The sequence below is a fragment of the Candoia aspera genome, chromosome 3 (genome assembly GCF_035149785.1).
Source record: "Candoia aspera isolate rCanAsp1 chromosome 3, rCanAsp1.hap2, whole genome shotgun sequence".
Taxonomy (NCBI): Eukaryota; Metazoa; Chordata; class Lepidosauria; order Squamata; family Boidae; genus Candoia; species Candoia aspera.
Window position 1 is genome coordinate 138,479,957 of NC_086155.1, and position 13,931 is coordinate 138,493,887.

The 13,931-nt window shown below is 39.1% G+C and overlaps 2 protein-coding genes across 2 annotated transcripts in view; both read left to right on the forward strand.

Annotated features, from left to right (window-relative positions):
- The window catches only part of PPP1R3G (protein phosphatase 1 regulatory subunit 3G), a 1,059,979-nt gene that overhangs the window by 693,704 nt on the left and 352,344 nt on the right, over positions 1-13,931 (forward strand). The gene's annotated exons all lie outside the window — the stretch shown is intronic.
- LY86 (lymphocyte antigen 86) overlaps positions 12,113-13,931 on the forward strand; it is a 28,433-nt gene continuing 26,614 nt past the window's right edge. The window contains exon 1 of the mRNA XM_063298856.1: positions 12,113-12,260. Within this exon, the coding sequence (XP_063154926.1) occupies positions 12,137-12,260 (124 nt within the window). The 5' untranslated portion in view covers positions 12,113-12,136. The remainder of the gene's footprint in view (positions 12,261-13,931) is intronic.

Genomic DNA, 13,931 nt, shown 5'->3' on the forward strand with positions numbered 1-13,931 from the left:
ACTATTCCTTTTCTGCCCATGCTTTCCAGTCCAGGTCCCCTAACCCCTACCCCACTTGTATACTAATTAGGTTTTAATAAAGCCTTCATGGATATCAATGGACACCTAATGTACTAAACCTGTGACAACAAATTGTTATATTACCTTTTATATGGTATAGGTGTTTTGTTTTAGGTTTGTTTTTTGTTTCTCTAGCATCTTCAGTGATTTAGGGAACAGGAAACTAAGGATTTTGCATTCTCCTATTAGTCAGCTGATCAACATAGTATTTCCTGTATGACTGCAGTATTTCCAAATCAACAGAAGGGAGGAAATTGGCTTCGGACTGCTTTGTGAAAGACTGGGGAGTGGAAAGAGCATGGTGGAAAGGGCTCTGTGTCTATATCAATGTAATTTGATAAAGTCAGTAATTTCTGTGATTAATCAGGCACTGCATTGTTCATCGAATGATGAGTGACAGAGCCACATGGGAATTGAACCTGCAGCATGAAAATGGCCCATACTATATGATTTTATTTGCAGCAGATGTCTAGGAATTAATCATATTGGTCAGTGTAAGCACTAAAACAATTTTCAGAATCTACCTTAATAATTTTTGGTTCACAAAAGCATTGCCTGTCTTGTTACTCTAGATGAGATTTAGAAGATGGGGTCTTTAAAGAAACAAAGGAGATGAATAAAAATAAAAAAAACAAGTTGTTATATTAGCTACTGGCCAGTAGGAAGCACTGTACAACTGGTTTCATCCATTTGGGAAGCCTCTTACTGGTCAGTAGCTAATATAACCCTAACCCTATGTAAGCCCCCACTTAAGAGGAGGCAGTCTTGAGGCCTCTAGCATGAGGCCCGGACTAATAACATCTAATGGCATCCTGCATTAGAATGAAGTAGCAGCAACACCCTAGAAGCTTGAATTCACCATTTGGAATAAATTAATTTATTAGACTTAACATACCCCCATCGCCATAGCATATGTGCAGTTTATCATTCATGGGAACCTCTTTTTGTTATGCTCCACAAGAACAACTTCTTCCACTGAAGAAGAAGAAGAAGAAGAAGAAACAAAGGGATCAACAAAAGAGCTCCAGAGTTCTATCCTTTGTATCCATTAACTTAACTTTCACTGCTGGGCCTCAGGATAAGTTCATCTTAAGGTTTGAGTAGATTCTAAAAGTTGTCGGCTGTCTTTCTGATAATGTGATCCCAAGGCACTAATGTGGACCCCACATTCTGAATTGAGGGAAAGAGGTAATCAATATAACCCTTACAAAATAAGTATAATGTGATCTGAGCAACCAGCTCCCGTAAACCTTTTAGTTGCCTCATTTTGTATCTCTTGTTGTTTCTTAACTATCTTCAAGGCCACACACTACCTATTATTATGTAATAAAGGTACATAATACCACAGCCAGTTCAATTTTATTTGGATAGGCCATAGCTGCTAAAGTACCCTAACATTTGTGTGGTAATGGGGGAAGGTGGAACATTCCTGGCAGCTGCACTTCCACAGATAGTAAGTCCAGGAACACTTCAGAATTTCATACAGTACTTAACTCTTTGGAGGCAGAGTGACCTCATCTAAGCTTCCTTGAATTAGTTGATTTCCTAATCCATCATATCTCCATTTATCCCATTTAGGCTTCAGTTTATTGACTCTCATCCAACCTAATACTACCTAAAGACTCTTGGTTAGATTTTTAATAATCTCACAGAGATCAAGTGGTGCAATGAAATAAGGACAGTTCAGGACAGACCTCCAGATGACTCTTCCTAACAGTTTCTTGAAGATGTTGAGAAGCATAGGGGACAAGGCAGAAGTTTGAGATACCCCAAATGCACATGGCTAAGGAGCGCAATGAAAGTCCTTCAGTACCATCTTTTAAGTTTATTCCAATTAGAAAAGACTAAAGTCACTATTATGCCCTGTCAACAAGTCCCATTCTAAAGATTGTTTCCAGAACTGCTCAGTCATGCTAACTCTCTGTCCATCTATACATATGTCTTTATGTTTCCACCAACATCACCCTGACATGTTGAGTCAAGCATCTGTTTTATTCCAGAAACAGCAACAGAGTTGGAAGTTTAGGAGACTCTTAGGAATGAGAACAATGCCTAATCAACTACAGAGGACTCAAAGCATAACTGGTTATGTGCTTCCTCCTTTTATTAAATTTAAGGGAGTTACTCCCAGGAAATTCCAGATATGTGCAAATGTGTGCCTGATTGCCAAGTTGCCAGTTAACTACTTCTCCCATGATAGTAAATCGGCCAATACAGAAACTTGATAAGAAAACTGGTTTTGTCCTGAATTTCATACTGTTCTGGCACTCACCAGGACTGGAAAATATCACTCCAAGGAACAAGTCTCTCTGAGCACAGATCAGTAAGATTAGGGAAAAAGCTAAAATAACAGTTCAAGAATTCTGATGAATACTTTATTTTTTGGCTGAGAAACATATATTCAAAACCTAGGGAAATAAAAAAAGTTGGATTCATACTTGTTTTCTTGTGTTCTTAAAATTTAAGGGAAAAGAGGCCTGTCTCTTTTGTGAAGGTGGGTCAACCTATATCTGTAGATTGTTTTCAAAATCATTACTAGACTTTTTATCAATGTGAGAATCAATTCTTACATCAAAGTTTCTGGGGCAGGGAAAGTTGAAATAAGCAAAGAATGGGCAATTAGCATAATTTCAGATCAGAATCTTGTAAGAGTGGAATCCATGCCACTTTGGAGCCACCTGGTGGACTGCACAGAAATCACCTCTGCCTTCTGGGGTCACTTGTCCCCTAAAAAGGTCAAAAGAGAAAATTTTATCTCCATTATTTTATGCTTCACAATAACCAACATTGAAAGTGCTGAGGAGATATTTCTAACTGCAAGAAAGTTACTGTGTAGTACTTGCTTAACATCAAACAGTCTGTCAAATAGAAGAATGAGATATCTTCTGGAGTGCTTAAACAAAAACTCCCGCTCACCCATCTATCCAGAAACCATTTTTTTATACTCAAAATGTGATGTAATTTCTCACATCTATAGAGCTTTTCAGTGTGAAGCAGCTGTTGCGAGAACAAATGAAATCAGGAATGCTTGGGATAGGCTGCAAGAAACTTTTTGTAAACATCTGGAGTCCACATTTGCAAGCCCAATCCACTAAGGTATAAAAAGCTTGTGTCTTTTGGAGGACATCCAATGAGGTCTATATGGGGAAAAAAACCCTAGGTCAGCTTGGGACAAAATAGCCAAATCAGTGAATAGAGAGCCAAGAGCTTAGCTGTTTCATTACATACTCTGCATATATTTGGCCCACATTTTGAAACAAACTGATCTTCTAGTCTAAAGTGTAGATGAGAACTCACCTATACTTTGGGGGTTTCAATTCCCTGAATTTTGTGATACAATTCTTGATTGAAAAAACACATTGTCAAATGCATATAAGATGCAAATAATAGGATAAAACATATTGGAAAGAAAATCCATGCAAATATATATTAAAATACAAACATTTGTTTGGATTAGCCAAAAAGAAAAAAATGCAGCTTAAATGAAGGAACACAAACTTATGAATGAATAAATTCAACAATGACACTGGGAAATAAGTTGATATGGCTCTGCCCACATGGGAAATGACTAGGATTGTGGCTCAGGTCATTACTAAATATTCATAAATTGGCATGCCTTTTTGAATCATAACAATATATTTTACAAAAGTCTCAAAGATTGATGGCAGAGGCAGAGGGGATACAACCAAAAAAAAAAGTGCTGTGTCTAAAATATATTTTGCCAAGGTTTGCCACATACTATGGCCGTAGCTGATATATATCTTGAAGACAGAAGCTGGATATTTTAGGTTGTCCGCACAGCTCATGGATTTCCTGCCATGAAATGGCACTTTGACAGAATTCCTGGGGAATGCTATGAAATATTCATCAGCTTCAATCTGTAAATGGCCTAGCAACATACTGTGTAAATGACCTCGAATAAAACATCCACATTAAAATGGAAGGGAGCTACAAACAACACGTGTTTTGTGAGCGTGGACAAGCGGCAAACACAAACAGAAGGATTGCTGCTTGGAAGTAATCATGGTGTTGAACTACAAATGAAGCAATGCCCTGTTCTCTTTGGAGATACATGCTAGTAGAGCTGCCAAACCAGATGTTTCTTAGTGTCCAGCCCAAGGAACCTTGATTATTGGCTGGGTGGTGATGTCTTCCCAAATTAGAAAATAGTGCAGCAGTTATTATTTTATTCTTTTCTCTACATGCAGCTTCATGCAGCTTCATCTACACTGGAATAGAGAACCTTTAGCCCTCCAGATGTGGCTGACCTATAACTACCAGCCATCCTGGATGTGATGGTAATAGTTAGGAATTCTGGGAATATCTCTCAACGTCTGGAGAACTACAGGCTCACCATTCATATCCTTTTGTGAAGATTACTAAAACATATTCATTCCCAGCCAACACAAAGCTTAAGTTGTAATGAACAGTTATCTGCTCCTTGCCTGTCCTTCCTTTTCCATTTCCTCTCTTCCTTTATCTTGCTCCTGTTGAAATGTAGATTGTAGACTCCTCAGAGCAGGAAATGTATTTTACATATTGATGGAACATACAGAAAACATTATAAAGACCTAATCCTGTCAAATGCTCCTGCTTCATAAAATAAAAAAAATGTATAAGAATGCATATTACGTGCCTATTTAAAAACAAATTCTTTACTTTTTAAAATGCAACTTAATATGAAAACATAAAATGTGAAACCATAATGATCTGATATTCCTTGAGTATATGCAACATTTTTCACGATCACAGTTTACCATCTTTTCCAAGATGAAAATTACCTCTTTACCTTTAGAATTATTACCCTTTCCATCATTACCACTCCATAAAAGAAATCTGTTAAAGATATGGCTGCAACATTTATACATAAACCTATTTCTGAACATGACTATATCCAGGATTGCAGGTTGAAGAGCAATGGATTTCCACAGATATACTGTATTTCTTGTGATGGTATGTTTCTTTTTTACTACTTGGATTGTTTACAGGGATGGATTTTCTCTCAGATTTAATTGAATCTTACTTGCGGATGCTGAGATGGCCAAGGGGGTGTCCAGTCTGCAATGCATTCCTGCTGGTTCTCAGTACCCTTATCAGAATGTTTCACTCTAGAGAAATGGGTGGAACTGCAAAGCCATTTCAAAAACCTGCCAGAACCATCTTGGTAATCCATGATATGCAGAGGCAATTAACTTCAGCCAGTTTGATCATTTGTTATGAAGGTAAAAATTATAGTTGGGTGATTGCCCCACACCCTAGCCTAAATCAAATCAGAAACACATCAGAGAGAGAGAGAGAGAGAGAAAGAGAGAATGAACTGTGTTGGGAAGATATACCTTTAGTCAATATTCACTGCACAATAATGCACTAGTCTGCAAATAATGATAATATTAAAAGGTGGAATATAAGCAAACATCACCATCTGGCGGTTGATGAGGGAAAAGGTTTGTCCTCTCCCTCATCTGCTGTTACAAATATGGTCACACATTTGTTTAGATGTCATTTTAATCAAATGGCAATATGGGGATTTACCACTTTTCTAAAAAGATTGTGCAAAAACATTGATCCCTGACTCTGCTTGAATAAGTTGAAAAAGAAGTAGTCCCAAACCGTGTTATCAGGAAGCACTGAGAATAATGACCCCTGATAAACAGAATATTTGAAAACCTATTGGGGACCAGTTTACTTGATCTTCTTTCCTTGCCTCCCAAATACATACTTGGCATGAATTTCTCACACATATTCTAAAATTATCTTGAGAATGACATAAAGATAAATAATAAAATAAAATAAAATAGTCATCGTATTACCTGGTGCATGACCAATCATATGTTAAAGCTGCCGTGTCTCTTGCAAGGCTTGGGCAACTGTTTCAGAAACTGTCCCTGGCTGTCTCCACATGCTTTTTCATATACAGCTATTGTGTTTCTCAGAAAAGAGCAATATTCTTTTTTTTATAAGACGTTATTAAAGTTTCAAAATACAGATAAAATACAAAGTATAGAAAAGATTGAAGAAAAGACTAGAAGAGAAACAAATGATTGAAGAAAAAAGAAAAGAAACAAACTAAAAAGTGCAGAAATAATTAGAAAGAAATCCAAAAAGAGTGACTTCTGACCTTCTCCAGCACAGATACAAATACATAATACATTAATCTCTTACTCTAAATCGAACCCTAGTAAACATTATTTCTATAAGCTATAACAACTTAATCATCAAAACACAAAATCAAAACTTCATTTTTTTCAGATACAAGCAAAAAGTCCAGAAGCAGTTTCCACATAGAAACAAATCCAGCTAGATTGTTTTCTCTTATCAATGCTGTCAGTTTCACCACCTCTGCCAGTTAATTTCACCATCCATTCTTCTACTGTGGGAATTTGTGTGTCCTTCCACTTTTGCATATACAGAAGTATTGCCATCATATACAAAAACAGAGTCCCACATTTTGTTTCAAGTCGTTAATCCATCAAACCTAAAAGGAAAAGTTTTGGTTTCAGTTGTACCTTCATTTTAAGAATCGTATAATATATATTTGCTCCCAATATTTCTCAGCTTTCTTACAAGTCCACCACAGCTGGTAAAGAGTACCTTTACCTTGGGAGCATTTCCAACACACATTTGATACCCCTTTATACATCTTCAACAACTTAACAGGTGTTAAATACCAATGGCACATCATCTTATAAAAGTTCTATTTCAAGTTATAATTCAATTTAAATTTCAAGGCTTTGTTCTACATATTCTCCCACCGATCAAAAAAGAGCAATTTTCAAAGAAATTATGTGATCCTTGTAAAAGATGTGGTTGCTTTAAAAGGTGAAGAAAAATGCTTCATTTGCTATCTCATGCACTGCAAAACACCTCTTTCAGCCTTATTAAATAAGAGTCAAGTGTGTAATGTGACTCCATTAACAGAGGTATATTTTCCAAATCAGGAGAAAGAACTGTTTCACTTTATTTTGTGCAGACACCGTGTCAAGGACTCAAAGAAACTGGAACAGCTTCAAAAAAGGACAGCAAGATTTATCAGGGGGCTGGAAATTAAGTACAATAAAAAGAAACTGAAGGAATTTTGAAGGTTTAGCTTTGAGAAGACTAAGGGGGGATATGCCCTCTTCAAAAATGGCACACAAAAGATAATCAAGGCCTATTCTCTGGCATTGCACAGGACCCAGAATGATGGATTTAAGTTTCAGGAAGGCAGGTTCTGTTCATTAGAAAAAACTTCCCACTGTAAAAGCACTTCAACACTGGAGCCATTATCCAAACAGGTAAGAGGCTTTCCTTCACTGGCTGTGTTCGAGTAAAGACTAGACAGCTGTCAGGAATGCTTTAATTTGAATTCCTGCATTGAGCAACTGTGCTAGACTCAGTGGCCTAAATTATCCTTTCCAATTCTATGATTCTATGAACATCTAAAAGCAAAACATGTATGTTTCTTTAGGTGTACATTCCACAGAATTGTGTACCCATTCTATTTTCAAGTGTTCCAGCCCTCACCTAGAGTTATGTTCCCTCAGAAGAAGGTCAGAGGAGACTAATGACATTTCTGTAATATAAGATTATTTACATACATTGCTTAGACTGAGCATAAAGATAGGGATTCTCATGATTAACATCCCTATAGATCCTTGTTCTATAGCCAATTCATTGGGTTACCCAAAGTGCCATCAGATTTTTGACAGACAGCAACATCAGCATTCTGTCTCCTTTTCAGACATTGTTCAAGACTGATTTACTTCCTGGTACTGAACTCACTTGCCCCATCTTCTTGACTAGGGAGAAAGGGCAAGTGAAGGAAGAAAGACAAGATCTCCCCAGTGATAAGCCATTTTAGTCATCCTAGTTACTCCTGATCAAGTCCTAAGAAATTACGCAGGGCTCCCACAATGTCTTCACAGAAGTATTAAAACCAAGAATTACCAAGCTGGAAAGCTGCTCTTGTGATTACCTTGACCATCCCAATATTAGGATTGTGTTATGTGTTCATATTGCTCTACCATGCAAGTGTTGCTGTGCTGGGAAATACCATCTGTTCCACCTGGTATAATAAGGAAGAAGTTGAATGGATAAAGATAGATCGTGAACACTGATGATGTGCATTCTAATATCCACTAAACAGTCAAACTGCCACTCTCATTCATAAACATAACCTTTGGAAGATGTGCAGAAGAGACAGACCTCCGACATAATGAGGCCCACTGAGTACACTTGAAGTCAGTCTGTTCTCCTAGCTCACTAAAATCTGTTTATCAGAACAAATCTACACCATTTATTCTTGCTATGATGCCTCATACAAATGCTGAAAGGGTTGGTGCAAACAAAAGAGAAACAATAGTTTGCAAATTACTTTATGGGTAGAGTAATAAACTTTTGGAGAGATAACAAAGGAAATGTTAGAGGAAAGAAAAAACAGAGATGGGAGAGAAGAGCAGACAAAGAAACAGAACAACAAATTTACAAGGTGGATAAGGATCAAGAAACAGGATTTTAAAATCATCTAAGAAGCATGGAAAGGCTAAGCAATGGAGGGTATGTACAAATTATTCAATGCCAAACTTGGCAATCAATATTTCTCCCATGGATAGAAAAACCCAGAGGTATTCTGGTATAAACACCAGAATACTCATTTTCACATCTGTACCATTGCAACTTCAACAGCAGCTGTCATCTTAAGCAAATTGTGACCAACTATATAAGCTGGATATCAAAATCTCTTGTTAATACTGATCTCAGGAGCCTTTGCCTTGGAAACAATGGAATTTGCAAAACTGTTGCATCCCATCATGAATGGCAATCAAAAGCTGCTGCAGATTACAATTGAGGACTGTGGAGACTGGACCCTTAAATTCCCTCTGGTTCTTCAAGGCATGATGAGCCAGGTAAGGATGACTAACCAAATGTCCTACTGTACATGATCTTGATATTTAGAGTACTCATTCACAGGATTTTCCCTGCTCACAACACTGAAATGAATTCCTTTCCTGGTAAGAGTTCTTAGTCTTGCAGTGAATGGGAAAGCGGCTTTTGCAGATTATTTTTTTAAAGGGTGTTCGTTTGTGGATGGCATTTCTCTCCCCTCTCCAAAGCCTTGTCACAGTGCCAAGTAACAGCTAATTTTAAATTTATATCCATTTTCATTAATGTGCCATTGAAAGGATAAATGCTTTCCTCCCCCAGCCGGGAAAAATGGCAAGGAAATCCTGTTTGAAAATATGCTAGCCTTACTAATTGAGAGCATAATGTGCCAGTCTACTCTGATTTGAGTTCAGTGGGCTTGCTTTCTTATGTGTCAGCACTGGATTGCAGCACAAACATGTGAAGCCCGGCATGGGAGTAATGGATCAACAATGAAGGAATGTGTAACTGGAAGAGAGATTTACTTTTTGTCCATACGCTACACAATGCATTTTCTGTAAAGTGCTTCTTTGTCCCATTACCTTGGATCATTGTTGTTCCTTTATCCAGACATTGCAATCAGCTTAGATGACCAGACAGATGGATCAGACCAAACAGATCTGTGGTCCCACATCCTTTTCCAGAGCCCTGCCCTGCCCTGCCCTGTGAGTCACTCCATATCTGCTGACAAGAAGCCAATCTGCTGTTTGTGGGCCAATGGGGAGATTTCTGATTGCAAATACCAGCTTCAGGAAACAGATTCTCTCTTCAGAAACTCACCAAGGGAAACCCTTACATTTCCTTTCAGTTCTGATTATCTTGATCACCAGCCTTTTTGCTAACTGAAGCAATTCTTTTTTTTAAAAAACCTGCATTTTAAATGAAAGGGTATATCAACTCTGGCTCAGAAACAGTCAATAGAAAATAAATAGATATAATAGACAGGACACTGTTTTATACTGGTCCTACTCCCAAACCACGCCATTTAACTGGGGTAGGGGTATGAGTACTATACAAACTCTCAGATCTGAGTAAATGATATTTTTAAATGATCCAGAGTGCATCAGCTATGCCCCAAACAAAGCTGGCACTAATTTAATTCCCCACTCCTCCCTGCCCCTAAATCCTCAAAACTGCTTACAAGGATTGGGTTGACTCTCTTCATTTCCAGGACTGAGACAATGGCCTAGAGAAGCCCCATGGAAACAGAACCTGTTTAGAAACCCCCATGGTTGTCTCCCCAGTAGTTTTCATCATCCTGGACCATTGTGGGGTAAGAGATTGCACAAAGGAAATACTACTTCATTTCCACACATCCCTTTGGTATGGAAAAAAGATTTCTAAAGGAAGGAGTAAGGAAGCCAGGAGAATAGTCTCCCACTTCCACCCATTGTTACAGCAGCTGAGAAGGCAAAAAAGCTGAAACGTGCTGCCAGGCTAACCATACAGCATCTCTATATGGCCTGTTACCTTGCCTCCTTTCCTAGCACCCACCTGTACCCAACAGAGGCTTTTACACTTGTTCTGTGGTATAAATAGGAGCCAGATCCAGCTGGGGACAGTGGTGGGTGCTCCAATTTGCAGCCATACTTGGAGGATCCAATCAGGTGGGGTGTTATCTGAGGGGAAGGCAATCTCCATTTTGTTTTTTCTGTGTATTGAGTAGAAGGGGTCTAATTAATACAGCACATAAGTCCCTGTAAAGTTTACTGTGTAGTAGGATGTGTCGCACATCCTCCTTAGCTTGGGAATTCATGAGGGAATCATTTGATATCTGCCATCCATGATCTCTGAAGGCAGAGCATCAAGTCTGGCCAAGGCAAATTGTGGAAGAGGGGACTCACCACCTGGAATGAGCAGGCATTAAAACAGCCCCCACCCCCCTTAATTGGAGACTATGTTTTATGAAAAAGGAACTGAAAACAAGCATGTGTATGGGTATGTCAAGAAAGGAGTCAAGCCCGTGGAAGCAGACCCTCAGGAAAGAGACACCTCCAACCCAAAGACAAGCTCCTCAGTAGTAGTCTTCAGTAGTGAGAAAAAGAGAAGAGAAAAATGTCAATTCTTGTTGCTGCAAGACCCCTGAGATGAGGGGGGGGTGAGGAAAAGAGCCTGACCAGAGCCTCCAAAGCAAACCAAGCCCACCTTGCCGCGGTCCAGGGGCAGAGCCCAGCAAAGCAGCTCAGAAACAGAGGCCTGTGAGTGCTGGGGGGGAGGGGGAGGGAAAAGCCCATTCGCAAGTCTATACAGGAGTGAAAAGGGTTTTCACCTGCAAATGGACTGAGATTGGCTACAAGAGCTGAAGACCTGGGGGAAAGGAGGAGGTTAAAGAAGAAATAGTTACGATAAGAAAACATAGTGCTAACATAGGAATAGGAACATAGAAATAGAACATACAAGGAGAAATGTATAGATAATAAGAATAGAAATAGAATAGTAGTAAACTATAGTAATAAGAAGATAGTAGAATAAGACAGGAGTTTAATTTTGTACAATAAAACAGTTTTGTGTGGGAAAAACCAATACAGTCTTTGTGTCTGTGTTCTGTATCATATTAACCAAAACTCCAACACAAATAGTCTGGGAGGTCTGTAATTTATTAGAGATTGGCAATAGTTTGCTGGCATAAAAGTGAAGGCAAGCCTCCAGGACTTATATTGCCTTGGTGCCGTACTAATGTCTGCTGCCATCCTGTGTCCAAAAGTCTTTTCTTCAGTCTTTTTTTTTTTGGCTTGGTCATATTCCATCCTTTGTAATCCTTCCTATTCCATCTGATGCATATCTTCCATGAGGATTAAAAGGTAGAATATAAACCGTTTCACTAGAAAGCCTTGATTTGACATTTTTGTGATCAAAATAAGCATGAATACATTAAAAGCTCAAAAAAGAGTTCTCCTATCTCAATATGGACTTGAATCATTAGTGTGGGGCCCATCTTTGGATCCTTCATTATTAGCAGAAACAAGAATGAAACTGAGTGCAGAAAATAAGCAGCCTAGCATTTCTGCTTTTATCACAAAGAGGAAGTGGACAGGCTAACTTTCAAACCCCAATGACGAGAAAGGCATCATCATCATTTATTTATTTATTTGCCATATTTTTACACCGCCCATCCCGAAAACAACTCTGGGCAGTTTACAAAGAGTCATTACATAGACTGTCCTCCACAGAGACCATGCAAGTGTTCAAGGTTGTTCCTGTCCTCCTTTTGCTGATTTATACCACTGCCAGCATCACCATATGGCCTACACACACAATCTGCAAGAACAATAATTTGGATGTAAAGTACCGAAGCTGTGGTGAGAGCTCATAGTTCTGTTTAACTTCTTCTTGTGACCTTTATTTTTGTACTAGCAGTAGTTAGTGCAGTAGATTGTTTGCTAGATGTGTTTTGTATTTCAGGTCCACCGCAAAACATTGTGTGTCTCTTGCCCCAGTCCAGAGGTCTATATGTATCTGGCATTTGTATATGTATATTAATTTCTGCCATGTCCATGCAGAAACCGATCAGTGTTCACCAGCCTTCCTCAAGCCTCCAGATCTGTTTTATTACAACTTCCATCACCCACATCAATAACCACGTCTGCTAAAGATGATGGAGTTTGCACTCTGGAGGACATTAGCTTAGGGAAGGCTGACATATGCAAATAGTTATGTATATAACTTTTCTCCCTCCACTGAAACAAGAGAGAGAACACTATCTGAATTCCAGCATATTTCAGAACACTTGAACCAAGACATATCACTTGATGAAGACAAAGATCACTGGATTGGGGCAGTTCTTTTTCAGCACATTAAATTTCCACTGGACTATAAAAATATTAATAGGACATGATTACATATAATGGTGAAAGCCGGTTTGGTGTAGTGGTTAAGGCATCAGGCTAGAAACCAGGAGACCATGAGTTCTAGTCGTGCTTTGGGCACAAAGCCAGCTGGGTGGCCTTGGGCCAGTCACTTTTTCTCAGCCCTAGGAAGGAAGCAATGGCAAACCACTTCTGAAAAACCTTGCCAAGAAATGGCAGGGCTTGTCCAGGCAGTCTCCAAGAATTGGACACAATTGGACAGATCAAAAATGGACACCAGGCTCCCCCATGCAGTGAGATTCTTAGACTGGTAGCACTTCCCATAGACCAGTGTTTCTCACCCTTGGCAGCTTTAAGATGAGTGGACTTCAACTCCCAGAATTCTTGCTGGCTAGGGAATTCTGGGAGTTGAGGTCCACCCATCTTAAAGCTGCCAAGGTTGAAAAATACTGCCATAGACAGTTGGTTCTTACAATCTGCTGGCAGAGAAGCAGAGCAGGCACCTCTGAAATGAATGAAAATGAATCTGCTTGGCAGTGCTTCTGTTCAGCTTTGCAGCTTGATTGACCCTGTGCCTCAGCTGCTGCACTGATGTGAGTGGGATAAAGGGAATGAGCTTCACAGACATTCATTTGAGGCACGTGATATGAAAAGTGATCAGTGGCAGGCAAAACCCCAAGTGTTTGCTTTTTCAAATTCATCCAAACACAAAAGCTGTCCTCTGTGAGTTTTCCTCCTTTCTTGAAGCTCAGGCACAGCTTTACACTCCACGGAAATTAAAACAAAAATGAAAAAACAGTGAGGGACATGGGTAAATAAATATTTGGAATGAAAGCTTTTACTAGTCAATTCCTAGGAGACAAAGTCAGCTTTCCATGATTATGAGCAGATCTTCTGTAGTAGACAGGGATAGTCGCAGGACAGCTTATTGTTCAGGAGGCAAAATAGAGAAAGCTGCTTTTTATGGGTCAAACTATGAGTTCATTTTAGTTTAACGCTGTCTAGTCCATCTGGCTGTATCTTTCCAAGGTAATATGTACCTGCAGTCCACTTTTGAGAGACCTCAGGGACTAACCTTCTATATGCAACCCAGCTGTTCCATCGTTAAGCTATGGCCCCAACTCAGAATAAGAGCCATTTCTCATCAAGGAATCAAACCTTGGT